The 26,263-nt window shown below is 42.0% G+C and overlaps 1 protein-coding gene across 3 annotated transcripts in view; it reads left to right on the top strand.

The window, feature by feature from the left end:
- The window catches only part of LOC139752010 (uncharacterized), a 467,243-nt gene that overhangs the window by 56,284 nt on the left and 384,696 nt on the right, over positions 1-26,263 (top strand). For all 3 annotated transcript variants that reach the window (XM_071667787.1, XM_071667788.1, XM_071667789.1), the window contains exon 4: positions 25,649-25,819. In XM_071667787.1, the coding sequence (XP_071523888.1) occupies positions 25,649-25,819 (171 nt within the window). The remainder of the gene's footprint in view (positions 1-25,648; positions 25,820-26,263) is intronic.

Raw genomic sequence — 26,263 nt, 5'->3', positions numbered from 1 at the left:
CTCTCTTCCTACCAGTACACATGCCTTATATTCTTAATAAAATGTTTTCATTGCTTCTAGCAACTTACTTCACACACCATATACTCTTTAAACATTCCATAAAGCATCTCTGTCAACCCTATCTTATGTCTTCTCCCAATCCATAAATGCTACATACAAATCCATCTGCTTTTCTGTGTATTTCTCACATACATTCTTCAAAGCAAACACCTAGTACACAGATTCTCTACCACTGCTCATCCCCAATCTGATGCTCTGTACATGCCTTCACCCTTTCAATCAATAACCTCCTATATAATTTCCCATTAATGCTTGACAAACTTATACCTCTGAAGTTTGAACACTCAACTTTATCCTCCTTGCCTTTGCACAGTGGCTTTATGCATGCATTCTGCCAATTCTGAGGCACTTCACCATGATACATACACACATTAAATATCCTTACCATCCAGTCAGCAGTGCAATCACTCCCCTTTTTTGATAGATTCCACTGCAATGCCATCCAAACTCGCTACCTTGCCAGATTTCATCCTCTGCATAGCTATATCCACCTCTTTTCACTTTACCAAACCATTCTCTGTGGCCCTCTCACTTTGCACACCACCCTGACCAAAACACCCTAGATCCACCACTCTTGTCATCAAACACATTTAACAAACCTTCAAAATACTCACTCCATCTTTTCACTTCACCACTACCTGATGTTACCTCCCCTCTTGCCCCTTCACTGATGTTCCCATCCGTTCTCTTGTCTTATACATGTTATTTACCTCCTTCCAAAACATCTTTTTATTCTTTCCAAAATTTACCTCTCCACTTGCTCCTTCACTGATGTTTCCGTCCGTTCTCTTGTCTTATACATGTTATTTACCTCCTTCCAAAACATCTTTTTATTCTTTCCAAAATTTAATGATACTCTCTCACTCAACTCTCATTTGCCCTCTTTTTCACCTCTTCCACCTTTCTCTTGACCTCCTGCCACTTTCTTTCATACATCTCCCAGTCATTTGCACTACTTCCCTAGAATGTCTTGGGAGTAAAGTAAGGGGTTAGTGAGAGGACAAGAGCAAGGGAAGGAGTAGCTCTACTCCTGAAACAGGAGTGGTGGGAGTATGTGATAGAGTGTAAGAAAGTAAACTCTAGATTGATATGGGTAAAACTGAAAGTGGATGGAGCGAGATGGGTAATTATTGGTGCATATGCACCTGGGCATGAGAAGAAAGATCATGAGAGGCAATTGTTTTGGGAGCAGCTGAGTGAGTGTGTTAGTAGTTTTGATGCACAAAACTGGGTTATAGTGACAGGTGATTTGAATGCAAAGGTGAGTAATGTGGAAGTTGAGGGAATAATTGGTGTACATGGGGTGTTCATTGTTGTAAATGGAAATGGTGAAGAGCTTGTAGATTTATGTGCTGAAAAAGGACTGGTAATTGGGAATACCTGGTTTGAAAAGAGAGATATACATAAGTATACATATGAAGAATGTATGTGAGAAATACTTAGAAAAGCAAATGGATTTGTATGTAGCATTTATGGATCTGGAGAAGGCATATGATAGAGTTGATAGAGATGCTCTGTGGAAGGTATTAAGAATATATGGTGTGGGAGGCAAGTTGTTAGAAGCAGTGAAAAGTTTTTATCGAGGATGTAAGGCATGTGTACGTGTAGGAAGAGAGGAAAGTGATTGGTTCTCAGTGAATGTAGGTTTGTGGCAGGGGTGTGTGATGTCTCCATGGTTGTTTAATTTGTTTATGGATGGGGTTGTTAGGGAGGTAAATGCAAGAGTCTTGGAAAGAGGGGCAAGTATGAAGTCTGTTGGGGATGAGAGAGCTTGGGAAGTGAGTCAGTTGTTGTTCGCTGATGATACAGCGCTGGTGGCGGATTCATGTGAGAAACTGCAGAAGCTGGTGATGGAGTTTGGTAAAGTGTGTGGAAGAAGAAAGTTAAGAGTAATTGTGAATAAGAGCAAGGTTATTAGGTACAGTAGGGTTGAGGGTCAAGTCAATTGGGAGGTGAGTTTGAATGGAAAAAAACTGGAGGAAGTGAAGTGTTTTAGATATCTGGGAGTGGATCTGTCAGCGGATGGAACCATGGAAGCGGAAGTGGATCATAGGGTGGGGGAGGGGGCGAAAATTTTGGGAGCCTTGAAAAATGTGTGGAAGTCGAGAACATTATCCCGGAAAGCAAAAATGGGTATGTTTGAAGGAATAGTGGTTCCAACAATGTTGTATGGTTGCGAGGCGTGGGCTATGGATAGAGTTGTGCGCAGGAGGATGGATGTGCTGGAAATGAGATGTTTGAGGACAATGTGTGGTGTGAGGTGGTTTGATCGAGTAAGTAACGTAAGGGTAAGAGAGATGTGTGGAAATAAAAAGAGCGTGGTTGAGAGAGCAGAACAGGGTGTTTTGAAATGGTTTGGGCACATGGAGAGAATGAGTGAGGAAAGATTGACCAAGAGGATATATGTGTCGGAGGTGGAGGGAACGAGGAGAAGAGGGAGACCAAATTGGAGGTGGAAAGATGGAGTGAAAAGGATTTTGTGTGATCGGGGCCTGAACATGCAGGAGGCTGAAAGGAGGGCAAGGAATAGAGTGAATTGGAGCGATGTGGTATACAGGGGTTGACATGCTGTCAGTGGATTGAATCAAGGCATGTGAAGCGTCCGGGGTAAACCATGGAAAGCTGTGTAGGTATGTATATTTGCGTGTGTGGACGTGTGTATTTACTTGTGTATGGGGGGGGTTGGGCCATTTCTTTCGTCTGTTTCCTTGCGCTACCTCGCAAACGCGGGAGACAGCGACAAAGTATTAAAAAAAAAAAAAAAAAATATATATATATATGAGCCTTCGAGGAGGATGATCACTCCCCGCGTGACTCCTTCTTCTGTTTCCCATTTTAGAAAGTTAATACAAGGAGGGGAGGATTTCCGGCCCCCCGCTCCCGTCCCCTCTAGTCGCTTTCTACGACACGCGAGGAATACGTGGGAAGTATTCTTTCACCCCTATCCCCAGGGATAATATACATATATATATACATACACACACACACACACACACACACACACATATGCACATACACACACACACACACACATACATATATATACATATGAAAAATGTAAGAACAATTTAGAAACAAACTTTTAGCTTGAAATGAATGAAAAAAAAAAAAAAAAAATGAATGTCACATAATGGTTCAACCTCTGGCTATGGAAAAGTAAGGGGAGTCGGGGAGGAATGGGATGTATTTAGGGAATCAGTGATGGATTGCGCAAAAGATGCTTGTGGCATGAGAAGAGTGGGAGGTGGGCTGTTTAGAAAGGGTAGTGGGTGGTGGGATGAAGAAGTAAGAGTATTAGTGAAAGAGAAGAGAGAGGCATTTGGACGATTTTTGCAGGGAAAAAATGCAATTGAGTGGGAGAAGTATAAAAGAAAGAGACAGGAGGTCAAGAGAAAGGTGCAAGAGGTGAAAAAAAGGGCAAATGAGAGTTGGGGTGAGAGACTATCAGTAAATTTTAGGGAGAATAAAAAGATGTTCTGGAAGGAGGTAAATAGGGTGCGTAAGACAAGGGAGCAAATGGGAACTTCAGTGAAGGGCGTAAATGGGGAGGTGATAACAAGTAGCGGTGATGTGAGAAGGAGATGGAATGAGTATTTTGAAGGTTTGTTGAATGTGTCTGATGACAGAGTGGCAGATATAGGGTGTTTTGGTCGAGGTGGTGTGCAAAGTGAGAGGGTTAGGGAAAATGATTTGATAAACAGAGAAGAGGTAGTAAAAGCTTTGCGGAAGATGAAAGCCGGCAAGGCAGCAGGTTTGGATGGTATTGCAGTGGAATTTATTAAGAAAGGGGGTGACTGTATTGTTGACTGGTTGGTAAGGTTATTTAATGTATGTATGACTCATGGTGAGGTGCCTGAGGATTGGCGGAATGCGTGCATAGTGCCATTGTACAAAGGCAAAGGGGATAAGAGTGAGTGCTCAAATTACAGAGGTATAAGTTTGTTGAGTATTCCTGGTAAATTATATGGGAGGGTATTGATTGAGAGGGTGAAGGCATGTACAGAGCATCAGATTGGGGAAGAGCAGTGCGGTTTCAGAAGTGGTAGAGGATGTGTGGATCAGGTGTTTGCTTTGAAGAATGTATGTGAGAAATACTTAGAAAAGCAAATGGATTTGTATGTAGCATTTATGGATCTGGAGAAGGCATATGATAGAGTTGATAGAGATGCTCTGTGGAAGGTATTAAGAATATATGGTGTGGGAGGCAAGTTGTTAGAAGCAGTGAAAAGTTTTTATCGAGGATGTAAGGCATGTGTACGTGTAGGAAGAGAGGAAAGTGATTGGTTCTCAGTGAATGTAGGTTTGCGGCAGGGGTGTGTGATGTCTCCATGGTTGTTTAATTTGTTTATGGATGGGGTTGTAAAGGAGGTAAATGCAAGAGTCCTGGAAAGAGGGGCAAGTATGAAGTCTGTTGGGGATGAGAGAGCTTGGGAAGTGAGTCAATTGTTGTTCGCTGATGATACAGCGCTGGTGGCTGATTCATGTGAGAAACTGCAGAAGCTGGTGACTGAGTTTGGTAAAGTGTGTGGAAGAAGAAAGTTGAGAGTAAATGTGAATAAGAGCAAGGTTATTAGGTACAGTAGGGGTGAGGGTCAAGTCAATTGGGAGGTGAGTTTGAATGGAGAAAAACTGGAGGAAGTGAAGTGTTTTAGATATCTGGGAGTGGATCTGTCAGCGGATGGAACCATGGAAGCGGAAGTGGATCATAGGGTGGGGGAGGGGGCGAAAATTTTGGGAGCCTTGAAAAATGTGTGGAAGTCGAGAACATTATCTCGGAAAGCAAAAATGGGTATGTTTGAGGGAATAGTGGTTCCAACAATGCTGTATGGTTGCGAGGCGTGGGCTATGGATAGAGATGTGCGCAGGAGGATGGATGTGCTGGAAATGAGATGTTTGAGGACAATGTGTGGTGTGAGGTGGTTTGATCGAGTAAGTAACGTAAGGGTAAGAGAGATGTGTGGAAATAAAAAGAGCGTGGTCGAGAGAGCAGAAGAGGGTGTTTTGAAATGGTTTGGGCACATGGAGAGAATGAGTGAGGAGAGATTGACCAAGAGGATATATGTGTCGGAGGTGGAGGGAACGAGGAGAAGAGGGAGACCAAATTGGAGGTGGAAAGATGGAGTGAAAAAGATTTTGTGTGATCGGGGCCTGAACATGCAGGAGGGTGAAAGGAGGGCAAGAAATAGAGTGAATTGGAGTCATGTGGTATACAGGGGTTGACGTGCTGTCAGTGGATTGAAGCAAGGCATGTGAAGCGTCTGGGGTAAACCATGGAAAGCTGTGTAGGTATGTATATTTGCGTGTCTGGACGTGTGTATGTACATGTGTATGGGGGGGGGGGGTTGGGCCATTTCTTTCGTCTGTTTCCTTGCGCTACCTCGCAAACGCGGGAGACAGCGACAAAGTATAAAAAAAAAAAAAAAAAAAAAAAAAAAAAAATATATATATATATATATATATATATAGTGCATAGTGCCATTGTACAAAGGCAAAGGGGATAAGAGTGAGTGCTCAAATTACAGAGGTATAAGTTTGTTGAGTATTCCTGGTAAATTATATGGGAGGGTATTGATTGAGAGGGTGAAGGCATGTACAGAGCATCAGATTGGGGAAGAGCAGTGTGGTTTCAGAAGTGGTAGAGGATGTGTGGATCAGGTGTTTGCTTCGAAGAATGTATGTGAGAAATACTTAGAAAAGCAAATGGATTTGTATGTAGCATTTATGGATCTGGAGAAGGCATATGATAGAGTTGATAGAGATGCTCTGTGGAAGGTATTAAGAATATATGGTGTAGGAGGAAAGTTGTTAGAAGCAGTGAAAAGTTTTTATCGAGGATGTAAGGCATGTGTACGTGTAGGAAGAGAGGAAAGTGATTGGTTCTCAGTGAATGTAGGTTTGCGGCAGGGGTGTGTGATGTCTCCATGGTTGTTTAATTTGTTTATGGATGGGGTTGTTAGGGAGGTAAATGCAAGAGTTTTGGAAAGAGGGGCAAGTATGAAGTCTGTTGGGGATGAGAGAGCTTGGGAAGTGAGTCAGTTGTTGTTCGCTGATGATACAGCGCTGGTGGCTGATTCATGTGAGAAACTGCAGAAGCTGGTGACTGAGTTTGGTAAAGTGTGTGGAAGAAGAAAGTTAAGAGTAAATGTGAATAAGAGCAAGGTTATTAGGTGCAGTAGGGTTGAGGGTCAAGTCAATTGGGAGGTGAGTTTGAATGGAGAAAAACTGGAGGAAGTGAAGTGTTTTAGATATCTGGGAGTGGATCTGGCAGCGGATGGAAACATGGAAGCGGAAGTGGATCATAGGGTGGGGGAGGGGGCGAAAATTCTGGGAGCCTTGAAGAATGTGTGGAAGTCGAGAACATTATCTCGGAAAGCAAAAATGGGTATGTTTGAAGGAATAGTGGTTCCAACAATGTTGTATGGTTGCGAGGCGTGGACTATGGATAGAGTTGTGCGCAGGAGGATGGATGTGCTGGAAATGAGATGTTTGAGGACAATGTGTGGTGTGAGGTGGTTTGATCAAGTGAGTAACGTAAGGGTAAGAGAGATGTGTGGAAATAAAAAGAGCGTGGTTGAGAGAGCAGAAGAGGGTGTTTTGAAGTGGTTTGGGCACATGGAGAGAATAAGTGAGGAAAGATTGACCAAGAGGATATATGTGTCGGAGGTGGAGGGAACGAGGAGAAGAGGGAGACCAAATTGGAGGTGGAAAGATGGAGTGAAAAAGATTTTGTGTGATTGGGGCCTGAACATGCAGGAGGGTGAAAGGAGGGCAAGGAATAGAGTGAATTGGAGCGATGTGGTATACCGGGGTTGACGTGCTGTCAGTGGATTGAATCAAGGCATGTGAAGCGTCTGGGGTAAACCATGGAAAGCTGTGTAGGTATGTATATTTGCGTGTGTGGACGTATGTATATACATGTGTATGTGGGGGGGGGTTGGGCCATTTCTTTCGTCTGTTTCCTTGCGCTACCTCGCAAACGCAGGAGACAGCGACAAAGTATAATAATAATAATAAAAATATATATATATATATATATATATATATATATATATATATGAAGAGGGTGTTGAGAGTAAGTGAGCTTGGGAAGGAGATTTGTGTGAGGAAGTACCAGGAGAGACTGAGTACAGAATGGAAAACGGTGAGAACAATGGAAGTAAGGGGAGTGGGGGAGGAATGGGATGTATTTAGGGAATCAGTGATGGATTGTGCAAAAGATGCTTGTGGCATGAGAAGAGTGGGAGGTGGGTTGATTAGAAAGGGTTGTGAGTGGTGGGATGAAGAAGTAAGAGTATTAGTGAAAGAGAAGAGAGAGGCATTTGGACGATTTTTACAGGGAAAAAATGAAATTGAGTGGGAGACGTATAAAAGAAAGAGACAGGAGGTCAAGAGAAAGGTGCAAGAGGTGAAAAAAAGGGCAAATGAGAGTTGGGGTGAGAGAGTATCATTAAATTTTAGGGAGAATAAAAAGATGTTCTGGAAGGAGGTAAATAAAGTGCGTAAGACAAGGGAGCAAATGGGAACTTCAGTGAAGGGCGCAAATGGGGAGGTGATAACAAGTAGTGGTGATATGAGAAGGAGATGGAGTGAGTATTTTGAAGGTTTGTTGAATGTGTTTGATGATAGAGTGGCAGATATAGGGTATTTTGGTCGAGGTGGTGTGCAAAGTGCGAGGGTTAGGGAAAATGAGTTGGTAAACAGAGAAGAGGTAGTAAAAGCTTTGCGGAAGATGAAAGCCGGCAAGGCAGCAGGTTTGGATGGTATTGCAGTGGAATTTATTAAAAAAGGGGGTGACTGTATTATTGACTGGTTGGTAAGGTTATTTAATGTATGTATGACTCATGGTGAGGTGCCTGAGGATTGGCGGAATGCGTGCATAGTGCCATTGTACAAATGCAAAGGGGATAAGAGTGAGTGCTCAAATTACAGAGGTATAAGTTTGTTGAGTATTCCTGGCAAGTTATATGGGAGGGTATTGATTGAGAGGGTGAAGGCATGTACATAGCATCAGATTGGGGAAGAGCAGTGTGGTTTCAGAAGTGGTAGAGGATGTGTGGATCAGGCGTTTGCTTTGAAGAATGTATGTGAGAAATACTTAGGAAAGCAAATGGATTTGTATGTAGCATTTATGGATCTGGAGAAGGCATATGATAGAGTTGATAGAGATGCTCTGTGGAAGGTATTAAGAATATATGGTGTGGGAGGCAAGTTGTTAGAAGCAGTGAAAAGTTTTTATCGAGGATGTAAGGCATGTGTACGTGTAGGAAGAGAGGAAAGTGATTGGTTCTCAGTGAATGTAAGTTTGCGGCAGGGGTGTGTGATGTCTCCTTGGTTGTTTAATTTGTTTATGGATGGGGTTGTTAGGGAGGTGAATGCAAGAGTTTTGGAAAGAGGGGCAAGTATGAAGTCTGTTGGGGATGAGAGAGCTTGGGAAGTGAGTCAGTTGTTGTTCACTGATGATACAGCGCTGGTGGCTGATTCATGTGAGAAACTGCAGAAGCTGGTGACTGAGTTTGGTAAAGTGTGTGAAAGAAGAAAGTTAAGAGTAAATGTGAATAAGAGCAAGGTTATTAGGTACAGTAGGGTTGAGGGTCAAGTCAATTGGGAGGTGAGTTTGAATGGAGAAAAACTGGAGGAAGTGAAGTGTTTCAGATATCTGGGAGTGGATCTGGCAGCGGATGGAACCATGGAAGTGGAAGTGGATCATAGGGTGGGGGAGGGGGTGAAAATTCTGGGAGCCTTGAAGAATGTGTGGAAGTCGAGAACATTATCTCGGAAAGCAAAAATGGGTATGTTTGAAGGAATAGTGGTTCCAACAATGTTGTATGGTTGCGAGGCGTGGACTATGGATAGAGTTGTGCGCAGGAGGATGGATGTGCTGGAAATGAGATGTTTGAGGACAATGTGTGGTGTGAGGTGGTTTGATCGAGTAAGTAACGTAAGGGTAAGAGAGATGTGTGGAAATAAAAAGAGCGTGGTTGATAGAGCAGAAGAGGGTGTTTTGAAATGGTTTGGTCACATGGAGAGAATGAGTGAGGAAAGATTGACCAAGAGGATATATGTGTCGGAGGTGGAGGGAACGAGGAGAAGAGGGAGACCAAATTGGAGGTGGAAAGATGGAGTGAAAAAGATTTTGTGTGATCGGGGCCTGAACATGCAGGAGGGTGAAAGGAGGGCAAAGAATAGAGTGACTTGGAGCGATGTGGTATACCGTGGTTGACGTGCTGTCAGTGGATTGAATCAAGGCATGTGTATGGGGGTGGGTTGGGCCATTTCTTTCGTCTGTTTCCTTGCGCTACCTCGCAAACGCGGGAGACAGCGACAAAGCAAAAGAAAAAAAATATATATATATATATATATATATATATATAAATATATATATATATATATATATATATATATATATATATATATTATATTACATGACCGTCTCTAGCTGTCATGTAATATATATATATATGAGTGTGTTAGTGGTTTTGATGCATGAGACCGGGTTATAGTGATGGGTGATTTGAATGCAAAGGTGAGTAATGTGGCTGTTGAGGGAATAATTGGTATACATGGGGTGTTCAGTGTTGTAAATGGAAATGGTGAAGAACTTGTAGATTTATGTGCTGAAAAAGGACTGGTGATTGGGTATACCTGGTTTAAAATGCGAGATATACATAAGTATACTTATGTAAGTAGGAGAGATGGCCAGAGAGCATTATTGGATTACGTACGTAGTTAATTGACAGGCGCGCGAAAGAGAGAATTTTGGATGGTAATGTGCTCAGAGGTGCAACTGGAGGGATGTCTGATCATTATCTTTTGGAGGCTAAGGTGAAGATTTGCATGTGTTTTCAGAAAAGAAGAGTGAATGTTGGGGTGAAGAGGATGGTGAGAGTAAGTGAGCTTGGGAAGGAGACTTGTGTGAGGAAGTACCAGGAGAGACTGAGTACAGAATGGAAAAAGGTGAGAACAATGGAAGTAAGGGGAGTGGGTGAGGAATGGGATGTATTTAGGGAATCAGTGATGGATTGCGCAAAAGATGCTTGTGGCATGAGAAGAGTGGGAGGTGGGTTGATTAGAAAGGGTAGTGAGTGGTGGGATGAAGAAGTAAGATTATTAGTGAAAGAGAAGAGAGAGGCATTTGGACAATTTTTGCAGGGAAAAAATGCAATTGAGTGGGAGATGTATAAAAGAAAGAGACAGGAGGTCAAGAGAAAGGTGCAAGAGGTGAAAAAAAGGGCAAATGAGAGTTGGGGTGAGAGAGTATCATTAAATTTTAGGGAGAATAAAAAGATGTTCTGGAAGGAGGTAAATAAAGTGCGTAAGACAAGGGAGCAAATGGGAACTTCAGTGAAGGGCGCAAATGGGGAGGTGATAACAAGTAGTGGTGATGTGAGAAGGAGATGGAGTGAGTATTTTGAAGGTTTGTTGAATGTGTTTGATGATAGAGTGGCAGATATAGGGTGTTTTGGTCGAGGTGGTGTGCAAAGTGAGAGGGTTAGGGAAAATGATTTGGTAAACAGAAAAGAGGTAGTAAAAGCTTTGCGGAAGATGAAAGCCGGCAAGGCAGCAGGTTTGGATGGCATTGCAGTGGAATTTATTAAAAAAGGGGGTGACTGTATTATTGACTGGTTGGTAAGGTTATTTAATGTATGTATGACTCATGGTGAGGTGCCTGAGGATTGGCGGAATGCGTGCATATTGCCATTGTACAAAGGCAAAGGGGATAAGAGTGAGTGCTCAAATTACAGAGGTATAAGTTTGTTGAGTATTCCTGGTAAATTATATTGGAGGGTATTGATTGAGAGGGTGAAGGCATGTATAGAGCATCAGATTGGGGAAGAGCAGTGTGGTTTCAGAAGTGGTAGAGGATGTGTGGATCAGGTGTTTGCTTTGAAGAATGTATGTGAGAAATACTTAGAAAAGCAAATGAATTTGTATGTAGCATTTATGGATCTGGAGAAGGCATATGATAGAGTTGATAGAGATGCTCTGTGGAAGGTATTAAGAATATATGGTGTGGGAGGCAAGTTGTTAGAAGCAGTGAAAAGTTTTTATCGAGGATGTAAGGCATGTGTACGTGTAGGAAGAGAGGAAAGTGATTGGTTCTCAGTGAATGTCGGTTTGCGGCAGGGGTGTGTGATGTCTCCATGGTTGTTTAATTTGTTTATGGATGGGGTTGTTAGGGAGGTGAATGCAAGAGTTTTGGAAAGAGGGGCAAGTATGAAGTCTGTTGGGGATGAGAGAGCTTGGGAAGTGAGTCAGTTGTTGTTCGCTGATGATACAGCGCTGGTGGCTGATTCATGTGAGAAACTGCAGAAGCTGGTGACTGAGTTTGGTAAAGTGTGTGAAAGAAGAAAGTTAAGAGTAAATGTGAAGAAGAGCAAGGGTATTAGGTACAGTAGGGTTGAGGGTCAAGTCAATTGGGAGGTAAGTTTCAATGGAGAAAAACTGGAGGATGTAGTGTTTTAGATATCTGGGAGTGGATCTGGCAGCAGATGGTACCATGGAAGCGGAAGTGGATCATAGGGTGGGGGAGGGGGCGAAAATCCTGGGAGCCTTGAAGAATGTGTGGAAGTCGAGAATATTATCTCGGAAAGCAAAAATGGGTATGTTTGAAGGAATAGTGGTTCCAACAATGTTGTATGGTTGCGAGGCGTGGGCTGTGGATAGAGTTGTGCGCAGGAGGATGGATGTGCTGGAAATGAGATGTTTGAGGACAATGTGTGGTGTGAGGTGGTTTGATGGAGTAAGTAACGTAAGGGTAAGAGAGATGTGTGGAAATAAAAAGAGCGTGGTTGAGAGAGCAGAAGAGGGTGTTTTGAAATGGTTTGGTCACATGGAGAGAATAAGTGAGGAAAGATTGACCAAGAGGATATATATGTCGGAGGTGGAGGGAACGAAGAGAAGTGGGAGACCAAATTGGAGGTGGAAAGATGGATTGAGAAAGATTTTGTGTGATTGGGGCCTGAACATGCAGGAGGGTGAAAGGAGGGCAAGGAATAGAGTGAATTGGATCGATGTGGTATACCGGGGTTGACGTGCTGTCAGTGGATTGAATCAGGGGATGTGAAGCGTCTGGGGTAAACATTGGAAAGCTGTGTAGGTATGTATATTTGCGTGTGTGGACGTATGTATATACCTGTGTATGGGGTTGGGTCTGGCCATTTCTTTCGTCTGTTTCCTTGTGCTACCTCCCAAACGCGGGAGACAGCGACAAATCAAAAATATATATATATATATATATATATATATATATATATATATATATATATATATATATATATATATATATATATATATATTTTTTTTTTTATACTTTGTCGCTGTCTACCACGTTTGCGAGGTAGCGCAAGGAAACAGACGAAAGAAATGGCCCAACCCCCCCCATACACATGTATATACATACGTCCACACACGCAAATATACATACCTACACAACTTTCCATGGTTTACCCCAGACGCTTCACATGCCTTGATTCAATCCACTGACAGGACGTCAACCCCTGTATACCACATCGCTCCAATTCACTCTATTTCTTGCCCTCCTTTCACCCTCCTGCATGTTCAGGCCCCGATCACACAAAATCTTTTTCACTCCATCTTTCCACCTCCAATTTGGTCTCCCTCTTCTCCTCGTTCCCTCCACCTCCGACACATATATCCTCTTGGTCAATCTTTCCTCACTCATTCTCTCCATGTGCCCAAACCACTTCAAAACACCCTCTTCTGCTCTATCAACCACGCTCTTTTTATTTCCACACATCTCTCTTACCCTTACGTTACTCACTCGATCAAACCACCTCACACCACACATTGTCCTCAAACATCTCATTTCCAGCACATCCATCCTCCTGCGCACAACTCTATCCATAGCCCACGCCTCGCAACCATACAACATTGTTGGAACCACTATTCCTTCAAACATACCCATTTTTCCTTTCCGAGATAATGTTCTCAACTTCCACACATTCTTCAAGGCCCCCAGAATTTTCGCCCCTCCCCCACCCTATGACCCACTTCCGCTTCCATGGTTCCATCCGCTGCCAGATCCACTCCCAGATATCTAAAACACTTCACTTCCTCCAGTTTTTCTCCATTCAAACTCACCTCCCAATTGACTTGACCCTCAACCCTACTGTACCTAATAACCTTGCTCTTATTCACATTTACTCTTAACTTTCTTCTTCCACACACTTTACCAAACTCAGTCACCAGCTTCTGCAGTTTCTCACATGAATCAGCCACCAGCGCTGTATCATCAGCGAACAACAACTGACTCACTTCCCAAGCTCTCTCATCCCCAACAGACTTCATACTTGCCCCTCTTTCCAAAACTCCTGCATTTACCTCCCTAACAACCCCATCCATAAACAAATTAAACAACCATGGAGACATCACACACCCCTGCCGCAGACCTACATTCACTGAGAACCAATCACTTTCCTCTCTTCCTACACGTACACATGCCTTACATCCTCGATAAAATCTTTTCACTGCTTCTAAAAACTTTCCTCCCACACCATATATTCTTAATACCTTCCACAGAGCATCTCTATCAACTCTATCATATGCCTTCTCCAGATCCATAAATGCTACATACAAATCCATTTGCTTTTCTAAGTATTTCTCGCATACATTCTTCAAAGCAAACACCTGATCCACACATCCTCTACCACTTCTGAAACCACACTGCTCTTCCCCAATCTGATGCTCTGTACATGCCTTCACCCTCTCAATCAATACCCTCCCATATAATTTACCAGGAATACTCAACAAACTTATACCTCTATAATTTGAGCACTCACTCTTATCCCCTTTGCCTTTGTACAATGGCACTATGCACGCATTCCGCCAATCCTCAGGCACCTCACCATGAGTCATACATACATTAAATAACCTTACCAACCAGTCAACAATACAGTCACCCCCTTTTTTAATAAATTCTACTGCAATACCTTCCAAACCTGCTGCCTTGCCGGCTTTCATCTTCCGCAAAGCTTTCACTACCTCTTCTCTGTTTACCAAATCATTTTCCCTAACCCTCTCACTTTGCACACCACCTCGACCAAAACACCCTATATCTGCCACTCTATCATCAAACACATTCAACAAACCTTCAAAATACTCACTCCATCTCCTTCTCACATCACCACTACTTGTTATCACCTTCCCATTTGCGCCCTTCACTGAAGTTCCCATTTGCTCCCTTGTCTTACGCACTTTATTTACCTCCTTCCAGAACATCTTTTTATTCTCCCTAAAATTTAATGATACTCTCTCACCCCAACTCTCATTTGCCCTTTTTTTTTCACCTCTTGCACCTTTTTCTTGACCTCCTGTCTCTTTCTTTTATACATCTCCCACTCAATTGCATTTTTTCCCCTGCAAAAATCGTCCATATATATATATATATATATATATATATATATATATATATATATATTTTTTTTTTTTTTCATACGATTCGCCATTTCCCGCGTTTGCGAGGTAGCGTTAAGAACAGATGACTGGGCCTTAGAGGGAAAATCCTCACCTGGCCCCCTTCTCTGTTCCTTCTTTTGGAAAATTAAAAAAAAAAACGAGAGGGGAGGATTTCCAGCCACCCGCTCCCTCCCCTTTTAGTCACCTTCTACGACACGCAGGGAATACATGGGAAGTATTCTTTCTCCCCTATCCCAATATATTTTTTTTTTTTTTTTTTTTATACTTTGTCACTGTCTCCCGCGTTTGCGAGGTAGAGCAAGGAAGCAGATGAAAGAAATGGCCCAACCCCCCCCCCATACACATGTACATACACACGTCCACACACGCAAATATACATACCTACACAGCTTTTCACCTCTTGCACCTTTCTCTTGACCTCCTGTCTCTTTCTTTTATACTTCTCCCACTCAATTGCATTTTTTCCCTGCAAAAATCGTCCAAATGCCTCTCTCTTCTCTTTCACTAATACTCTTACTTCTTCATCCCACCACTCACTACCGTTTCTAAACAGCCCACCTCCCACTCTTCTCATGCCACAAGCATCTTTTGCGCAATCCATCACCGATTCCCTAAATACATCCCATTCCTCCCCCACTCCCCTTACTTCCATTGTTCTCACCTTTTTCCATTCTGTACACAGTCTCTCCTGGTACTTCCCCACACAGGTCTCCTTCCCAAGCTCACTTACTCTCACCACCTTCTTCACCCCAACATTCACTCCTCTTTTCTGAAAACCCATACTAATCTTCACCTTATCCTCCACAAGATAATGATCAGACATCCCTCCAGTTGCACCTCTCAGCACATTAACATCCAAAAGTCTCTCTTTCGCACGCCTGTCAATTAACACGTAATCCAATAACGCTCTCTGGCCATCTCTCCTACTTACATAAGTATACTTATGTATATCTCGCTTTTTAAACCAGGTATTCCCAATCATCAGTCCTTTTTCAGCACATAAATCTACAAGCTCTTCACCATTTCCATTTACAACACTGAACACCCCATGCATACCAATTATTCCCTCAACTGCCACATTACTCACCTTTGCATTCAAATCACCCATCACTATAACCCGGTCTCGTGCATCAAAACCGCTAACACACTCATTCAGCTGCTCCCAAAACACTTGCCTCTCATGATCTTTCTTCTCATGCCCAGGTGCATATGCACCAATAATCACCCACCTCTCTCCATCAACTTTCAATTTTACCCATATTAATCGAGAATTTACTTTCTTACATTCTATCACATACTCCCACAACTCCTGTTTCAGGAGTATTGCTACTCCTTCCCTTGCTCTTGTCCTCTCACTAACCCCTGACTTCACTCCCCAGACATTTCCAAACCACTCTTCCCCTTTACCCTTGAGCTTCGTTTCACTCAGAGCCAAAACATCGAGGTTCCTTTCCTCAAACATACTACCTATCTCTCCTTTTTTCACATCTTGGTTACATCCACACACATTTAGGCACCCCACTCTGAGCCTTCGAGGAGGATGATCACTCCCCGCGTGACTCCTTCTTCTGTTTCCCATTTTAGAAAGTTAATACAAGTTAACTATATATTTATCTATTTATTCATTTTGCTTTGTCGCCGTCCCCCGCGCCAGCGAGGTAGTGCAAGGAAACAGACGAAAGAATGGCCCAACCCACCCACATACACATGTATATACATACACGTCCACACACACCACATATACATACCTATACATCTCAACGCATACATATATATACACACACAGACATATACATATATGCCCATGTACATAATTCATACTGTCTGCCTTTATTCATTCCCATCGCCACCCCGCCACACATGGAATAACAACATCCTTCCCCCTCATGTGTGTGAGGTAGTGCTAGGAAAAGACAACAAAGGCCACATTCGTGTGATCACACTCAGTCTCTAGCTGTCATGTAATAATGCACCGAAACCACAGCTCCCTTTCCACATCCAGGTCCCACAGAACTTTCCATGGTTTACCCCAAACGCTTCACATGCCCTGGTTCAATCCATTGACACCATGTCGACCCAGTATACCACATCGTTCCAATTCACTCTATTCCTTGCACGCCTTTCACCCTCCTGCATGTTCAGGCCCCGATAACTCAAGATCTTTTTCACTCCATCTTTCCCCCTCCAATTTGGTCTCCCACTTCTCCTCGTTCCCTCCATCTTTGACACGTACATCCTCTTTGTTAATATATATATATTTTTTCTTTTCTTCTAAACTATTCGCCATTTCCCGCATTAGCGAGGTAGCGTTAAGAACAGAGGACTGGGCCTTTTTTGGAATATCCTCACCTGGCCCCATCTGTTCCTCCTTTTGGAAAAAAACAAAAAAAAACGAGACGTGAGGATTTCCAGCCCCCCGCTCCCTCCCCTTTTAGTCGCCTTCTACGACACGCAGAGAATACGTGGGAAGTATTCTTAATCCCCTATCCCCAGGGATAATATATATATATTTTTTTTTTTTTTTTTTTTTTAATACTTTGTCGCTGTCTTCTTTTATACATCTCCCACTCAATTGCATTTTTTCCCCTGCAAAAATCGTCCATATATATATATATATATATATATATATATATATATATATATATATATATATATATGTATATTATATATATATATATATATATATATAATATATATATATATATATATATATATATATATATATATATATATATATATATATATATATATATATTATATATATATATATATATATATAATATATATATATATATATATATATATATATATATATATATATATATATATATATATATATAAATGGACGATTTTTGCAGGGGAAAAAATGCAATTGAGTGGGAGATGTATAAAAGAAAGAGACAGGAGGTCAAGAAAAAGGTGCAAGAGGTGAAAAAAAAAGGGCAAATGAGAGTTGGGGTGAGAGAGTATCATTAAATTTTAGGGAGAATAAAAAGATGTTCTGGAAGGAGGTAAATAAAGTGCGTAAGACAAGGGAGCAAATGGGAACTTCAGTGAAGGGCGCAAATGGGAAGGTGATAACAAGTAGTGGTGATGTGAGAAGGAGATGGAGTGAGTATTTTGAAGGTTTGTTGAATGTGTTTGATGATAGAGTGGCAGATATAGGGTGTTTTGGTCGAGGTGGTGTGCAAAGTGAGAGGGTTAGGGAAAATGATTTGGTAAACAGAGAAGAGGTAGTGAAAGCTTTGCGGAAGATGAAAGCCGGCAAGGCAGCAGGTTTGGAAGGTATTGCAGTAGAATTTATTAAAAAAGGGGGTGACTGTATTATTGACTGGTTGGTAAGGTTATTTAATGTATGTATGACTCATGGTGAGGTGCCTGAGGATTGGCGGAATGCGTGCATAGTGCCATTGTACAAAGGCAAAGGGGATAAGAGTGAGTGCTCAAATTACAGAGGTATAAGTTTGTTGAGTATTCCTGGTAAATTATATTGGAGGGTATTGATTGAGAGGGTGAAGGCATGTATAGAGCATCATATTGGGGAAGAGCAGTGTGGTTTCAGAAGTGGTAGAGGATGTGTGGATCAGGTGTTTGCTTTGAAGAATGTATGTGAGAAATACTTAGAAAAGCAAATGAATTTGTATGTAGCATTTATGGATCTGGAGAAGGCATATGATAGAGTTGATAGAGATGCTCTGTGGAAGGTATTAAGAATATATGGTGTGGGAGGAAAGTTTTTAGAAGCAGTGAAAAGATTTTATCGAGGATGTAAGGCATGTGTACGTGTAGGAAGAGAGGAAAGTGATTGGTTCTCAGTGAATGTAGGTCTGCGGCAGGGGTGTGTGATGTCTCCATGGTTGTTTAATTTGTTTATGGATGGGGTTGTTAGGGAGGTAAATGCAAGAGTTTTGGAAAGAGGGGCAAGTATGAAGTCTGTTGGGGATGAGAGAGCTTGGGAAGTGAGTCAGTTGTTGTTCGCTGATGATACAGCGCTGGTGGCTGATTCATGTGAGAAACTGCAGAAGCTGGTGACTGAGTTTGGAAAAGTGTGTGGAAGAAGAAAGTTAAGAGTAAATGTGAATAAGAGCAAGGTTATTAGGTACAGTAGGGTTGAGGGTCAAGTCAATTGGGAGGTGAGTTTGAATGGAGAAAAACTGGAGGAAGTGAAGTGTTTTAGATATCTGGGAGTGGATCTGGCAGCGGATGGAACCATGGAAGCGGAAGTGGATCATAGGGTGGGGGAGGGGGCGAAAATCCTGGGGGCCTTGAAAAATGTGTGGAAGTTGAGAGCATTATCTCGGAAAGCAAAAATGGGTATGTTTGAAGGAATAGTGATTCCAACAATGTTGTATGGTTGCGAGGCGTGGGCTATGGATAGAGTTTTGCGCAGGAGGATGGATGTGCTGGAAATGAGATGTTTGAGGACAATGTGTGGTGTGAGGTGGTTTGATCGAGTGAGTAACGTAAGGGTAAGAGAGATTTGTGGAAATAAAAAGAGCGTGGTTGAGAGAGCAGAAGAGGGTGTTTTGAAGTGGTTTGGGCACATGGAGAGGATGAGTGAGGAAAGATTGACCAAGAGGATATATGTGTCGGAGGTGGAGGGAAGAAGGAGAAGAGGGAGACCAAATTGGAGGTGGAAAGATGGAGTGAAAAAGATTTTTTGTGATCGGGGCCTGAACATGCAGGAGGGTGAAAGGAGGGCAAGGAATAGAGTGAATTGGAGCATTGTGGTATACCGGGGTTGACGTGCTGTCAGTGGATTGAAGCAAGGCATGTGAAGCGTCTGGGGTAAACCATGGAAAGCTGTGTAGGTATGTATGTTTGCGTGTGTGGACGTATGTATATACATGTGTATGGGGGGGGGTTGGGCCATTTCTTTCGTCTGTTTCCTTGCGCTACCTCGCAAACGCGGGAGACAGCGACAAAGTATAATAAATATAAAAATAAATAAATATATATATATATTATCCCTGGGGATAGGGGAGAAAGAATACTTTCCACGTATTCCCTGCGTGTCGTAGAAGGCGACTATAAGGGAAGGGAGCGGGGGACTGGACATCCTCCCCTCTTGTTTTTTTGTTTTTATTTTTTTTTCTAAAGAATGAACAGAGATGAGGATATTCCCTCAAAGGCAAGTCCTCTGTTCTTAACGATACCTCGCTAATGCGGGAAATGGCGAATAGTATGAAAGAAAGAAAAGAAAGATATATATATATATATATATATATATATATATATATATATATATATATATATATATATATATATATATAAATATATATATATATATTTTTTTTTTGCCGCAGTGTCCCGCGTTTGCGAGGTAGCACAAGGAAACAGACGAAAGAAATGGCCCAACCCACCCCCATACACAATGTATATACATACACGTCCACACATGCAAACATACATACCTATACATCTCAATGTACACATAATATATACACACACAGACACATACATATATACCCATGCACACAATTCACACTGCCTTTATTCATTCCCATCGCCACCTCGCCACACATGGAATACCATCCCCCTCCCCCCTCATGTGTGTGAGGTAGCACTAGGAAAAGACAACAAAGGCCCCATTCATTCACACTCAGTCTCTAGCTGTCATGCAATAATGCCCGAAACCACAGGTCCCTTTCCACATCCAGGCCCTACACAACTTTCCATGATTTACCCCAGATGCTTCACATGCCCTGATTCAATCCATTGACAGCACGTCAACCCCAGTATACCACATCGATCCGATTCACTCTATTCCTTGCCCGCCTTTCACCCTCCTGCATGTTCAGGCCCCAATCACACAAAATCTTTTTCACTCCATCTTTCCACCTCCAATTTGGTCTCCTACTTCTCGTTCCCTCCAGCTCCGACACATATATCCTGTTGGTCAATCTTTCCTCACTTATTCTCTCCATGTGCCCAAACCATTTCAAAACACCCTCTTCTGCTCTCTCAACCACGCTCTTTTTATTTCCACACATCTCTCTTACCCTTACGTTACTTACTCGATCAAACCACCTCACACCACACATTGTCCTCAAACATCTCATTTCCAGCACATCCATCCTCCTGCGCACAACTCTATCTATAGCCTACGCCTCGCAACCATACAACATTGTTGGAACCACTATTCCTTCAAACATACCCATTTTTGCTTTCCGAGATAATGTTCTCGACTTCCACACATTCTTCAAGGCTCCCAGAATTTTCGCCCCCTCCCCCACCCTATGATCCATTTCCGCTTCCATGGTTCCATCCGCTGCCAGATCCACTCCCAGATATCTAGAACACTTTACTTCCTCCAGTTTTTCTCCATTCAAACTTACCTCCCAATTGACTTGATCCTCAACCCTACTGTACCTAATAGCCTTGCTCTTATTCACATTTACTCTTAACTTTGTTCTTTCACACACTTTACCAAACTCAGTCACCAGCTTCTGCAGCTTCTCACATGAATCAGCCACCACCGCTGTATCATCAGCGAACAACAACTGACTCACTTCCCAAGCTCTCTCATCCCCAACAGACTTCATACTTGCCCCTCTTTCCAAAACTCTTGCATTCACCTCCCTAACAACCCCATCCATAAACAAATTAAACAACCATGGAGACATCACACACCACTGCCGCAAATCTACATTCACTGAGAACCAATCACTTTCCTCTCTTCCTGCACGTACACATGCCTTACATCCTCGATAAAAACTTTTCACTGCTTCTAACAACTTGCCTCCTACACCATATATTCTTAATACCTTCCACAGAGCGTCTCTATCAACTCTATCATATGCCTTCTCCAGATCCATAAATGCTACATACAAATCCATTTTCTTTTCTAAGTATTTCTCACATACATTCTTCAAAGCAAACACCTGATCCACACATCCCCTACCACTTCTGAAACCACACTGCCCTTCCCCAATCTGATGCTCTGTACATGCCTTCACCCTCTCAATCAATACCCTCCCATATAATTTACCAGGAATACTCAACAAACTTATGCCTCTGTAATTTGAGCACTCACTCTCATCCCCTTTGCCTTTGTACAATGGCACTATGCACGCATTCCGCCAATCTTCAAGCACCTCACCATGAGTCATACATACATTAAATAACCTTACCAACCAGTCAACAATACAGTCACCCCCTTTTTTAATAAATTCCACTGCAATACCATCCAAACCTGCTGTCTTGCCGGCTTTCATATATATATCCCTTATGTCTCAGAGGAACGCTGAATGAGAAGTGAGAGTCCTTATTGGTGGTGGAAGGATGGAGTGAAAAAGATTTTGAGTGATATGGGCCTGAAGATATAGGAGAGTGTTAGGCATGCAAGGAATAGAGTCAATTGGAATGATATGGTACACAGGGGTCAAGGGGCTGTCAGTTGATTGAACCAGGTCATGTGAAGTGTCTGGGGTAAACCATGGAAAGTTTTGCATGGCCTGGATGTGGAAAGGGAGCTGTGGTTTCGGTGCATTACATGTGACAGCTAGAGACTGGGTATGAACGAATGTGGCCTTTGTTGTCATATCCTAGTGCTACCTTGCAAGAGGGGAGCGGGATGCTGTTTTCTATGTGGTGGGGTGGCGACTGGAATTGATGAAGGCAGCAAGTATGAATATGTACATGTATATATATGTATATATATGTTGAAATGTATAGGTATGTATATATGTGTGTGTGTGTTGGCATTTATGTATATGTATGTATATGTGGGTGGGTTGGGCCACTCTTTTATCTGTTTCTTTGCACTACCACACTAAAGCTAGAGACAATGAGTAAGTATAATAAAAATGAAAATATATATTCCTAGGGATATGGGAGAAAGAATACTTCTCACGTATTCCCTGTGATTCACCGTAGCTTCCATGGTTCTGTTCACTGCCATGTCCTTTCCCAGGTGTTTAAAGCACTTCACTTCACTTCAAAATTTTCTCCATCCAGACTTGCATATCAACTAACCTGTTGATTTCTACTGCTAAGCCTAATGACATTTCACATATACTTTGACCTTTCTCCTTTCACACACTTTCCCAAACTCAGACCTCACTGAATGCAGTTTCTTACTCAAATCTTCCACCAGCACCTTTCAGACCCCCACCCCACCCCCAACAGACTGCATACTTGCACCTCATCCATAAATAGACAAAACAGCCATGGTGACATCACACACCCTAACTGCATACTCATCTTCCCCTGAACCACTCACCCTTCTCTACTTACTCTCTCATACACCTTGCTCTCCTAATAGAAATTCATCAATGCTTCTAATAGCTTTCCCCTAACACCATATTTTTGTAACACCTCCCACAAAGCATCTCTGTGAGCCCTATCATATGCTTTCTCCAGGTCTATGAATGCCACATACAAATCCTGATTTTTTTTTTTTCTTAGTATTTCTCACACATTTCAAAACAAACACCTGATCCTTGTGTCCTTTACCATTCATGAAATCACATCATTCCTCCCTAGTATGATGCACTGGGCATGCCTTCACCTTTTCAATCACCACATTTCCACTCAACTTTGCATGTACACTGAACAAACTTTCACCTAGCATTCTTCCAGTCTTCAGGCACCTCACCATGATCCAGACTTACATTGAGATATCTAACTAAATAGTCAACACTTTCATCTTAATAGATTCAACTACATCTTCTCCAGCTACCATACTACATTTCATTTTGCACCAGGCTCTCACCGTTTCATCTATTTTTACTAAACCACTCAACATTGCTTACTTGTTTTCCATAGCTCCCCGACCCTAAAATGCTTTGTATCTACCATACCATTGTGTATGGGGGTGGGTTGGGCCATTTCTTTCGTCTGTTTCCTTGCGCTACCTCGCAAACGCGGGAGACAGCGACAAAGCAAAATAGAAAAATAAAAATAAATAAATATATATATATATATATGTGTGTGTGACCAAACCATTTCGGGGCGCCCTCTTCTGCTCTCTCAACCACGTTCTTTCTGTTGCCACACATCTCTCTTGCCCTATTATTGCTTACTCGATCAAACTATATATATATATATATATATATATATATATATATATATATATATATCCCTAGGGATAATGGAAAAAGAATACTTCTCACGTATTCCCTGGGTGTCGTAGAAGGCGATTAAAAGGAAAGGGAGCGGGGGGCTGGAAATCCTCCCCTCTCGTTTTCAATTTTCCAAAAGAAGGAACAGAGAAGGGGGCCAAGTGAGGATATTCCCTCAAAGCCTCAGTCCTCTGTTATCGCTGCCTCGCTAACAAGGGAAATAGCGAATAGTATGAAGAAGAAGAAATATGTGTGTGTGTAAACGAGTGGATGAGCCATTCTTTCTGTTTCCTTGCGCTACCTCACTGATGCGGGAAGCAGCAATTAACTATAATAATGATAATAATAATGATAATAATGCTGTGGATGAGGGAGCTTGGGAAGTGAGTCAGTTGTTGTTCGCTGATGATACAGCGCTGGTGGCTGATTCAGGTGAGAAACTGCAGAAGCTGGTGACTGAGTTTGGTAAAGTATGTGAAAGAAGAAAGCTGAGAGTAAATGTGAATAAGAGCAAGGTTATTAGGTACAGTAGGGTTGAGGGACAAGTCATTTGGGAGGAAAGTTTGAATGGAGAAAAGCTGGAGGAAGTGAAATGTTTTAGATATCTGGGAGTGGATTTGGCTGCGGATGGAATGGAAGCGGAAGTGAGTCACAGGGTTGGGGAGGGGGCAAAGGTTCTTGGAGTGTTGAAAAATGTGTGAAAGGTGAGAACTTTATCTTAGAAAGCAAAAGTGGGTGTGTTTGAAGGAGTAGTGGTTCCAATGATTTTATATGGTTGTGAGGCATGGGCTATAGATAGAGTTGTGTGGAGGAGGGTGGATGTGTTGGAAATGAGATGTTTGAGGAAAATATGTGGTGTGAGGTGGTTTCATCAAGTAAGTAATGAAAGGGTAATAGAGATGTGTGGTAATAAAAAGAGTGTGGTTGAGAGAGCAGAAGAGGTTCTATTGAAATGGTTTGGTCACATGGAGAGAATAAGTGAAAAAAGATTGACAAAGAGGATATATGTGTCAGAGGTGGAGGGAATAAGAAGTGGGAGACCAAATTGGAGGTGGAAAGATGGGGTGAAATAGATTTAGAGCGATTGGGGCCTGAACATGCAGGAGGGTGAAAGGCATGCAAGGAATGAAGTGAATTGGAACGATGTGGTATACTGGGGTCGACGTGCTGTCAATGGATTGAACCAGGGCATGTGAAGTGTCTGGGGTAAACCATGAAAAATTTTATGGGGCCTGGATTTGGAAAGGGAGCTGTGGTTTCAGTGCATTATACATGACAGCTAGAGACTGAGTGCGAATGAATATGGCCTTTGTTGTCTTTTCCTAGCTCTACCTTGCGCGCATGCGGGGAGAGGGGTTATTTCATGGGTGGCGGGGTGGCGACGGGAATGAATAATGGCAGCAAGTATGAATTATGTACATGTGTATATATGTATATGTCTGTGTATGTATATATGTGTATACATTGAAATGTATGGGTATATATATGTGCGTGTGTGGACGTGTATGTATATACATGTGTATGTGGGTGGGGTGGGCCATTCTTTCGTCTGTTTTCTAGCGCTACCTCATTAACGAGGGAGACCGACAAAGTATAATAGGAATAATATTTAATAATGATAATAATATATCCTTCTTATTATTACTTTTCTTAGTTCAGGTAAGAGCTGGCCTCGCTGCAGACTTATGTCTATGACTGAAGCCTCTAATGTGAAGAAAAGAATTGATGAAAGAACATTCTCAGAATTTCACAAGGACAATAAACTGTGATGGATATGAGCTGATTTCACTAACTGTTATAGTTACTGGTGTTTTAGTCATTAGTAGTAGATGTTACTGTGTGCCATACATAGAATTCATTAGTAGGAGTGGTTGAAGTAGCAATGGCATTAAGACTTAATAAGTTAAATTATACCACTATATTTCAGCTGCCTGGAACTGATCGATTGTCAGTAGCCCCAGTGTACCTTGATTGGCCTCATGTAAGATTTGAGCAAGTCTCTGACTCATGTTTTTGGAAATGGTAAAAATTATAGATGATGCTTCAGCAGCAGAACTAGATTGAAAAACTCTTAATATAAATTTCAGCTCCATTGAAGTCAGATTCAGAACGTCGGGCAGAAGCTGTGGCTGCAGCATTAGAGGAAGCTACCAAGACTCATCAGTCAGGGGAAGATTTCCAGCTTGGGCCTTTTTTTGGTCTTCCATCCAGGGTTGCTGAAATCTTCAAAGTGCACCGTGGTATAGCAGAACTTTACAGTAAGTTTTATTTCTTATCTAATGAGCTGCTTAATCATTTTACATTTTAACAAACACTCTTTACAGGGCTTTTAATATTCTTTACAAGAAATAACTTAAATGAATAGATTAAGTTTGATAGATTAAAATTTAAGTTTAACTATTGCATTGTGTGTAGTGCTAGATCCCTCTCTTTTAAAAAATCCATGCAAATGAATGAATTAGCATTAACTGTAATGTTAATTTTTTTATAAAATATTATGTGGTAAGGGATAGAGATGATTGAGGAGGAGGATCTGCACTGTGTGTAAAATCTTTTCAAACCCCGTCGAAATTCAGACCACATCTGCTGCTGTTGGACACTTGTGTGTTCAGATTAGTGCAAAATCTTCCAAACTTTACATAAACATCGTTTATTGACACCCTAGTCAGCCAGCAGAAAATAACACTCTCTTGTATGAGAGT

Source organism: Panulirus ornatus, chromosome 12 (assembly GCF_036320965.1).
Source record: "Panulirus ornatus isolate Po-2019 chromosome 12, ASM3632096v1, whole genome shotgun sequence".
NCBI lineage: Eukaryota > Metazoa > Arthropoda > Malacostraca > Decapoda > Palinuridae > Panulirus > Panulirus ornatus.
This window is presented reverse-complemented; position numbering and strand designations above follow the sequence as displayed.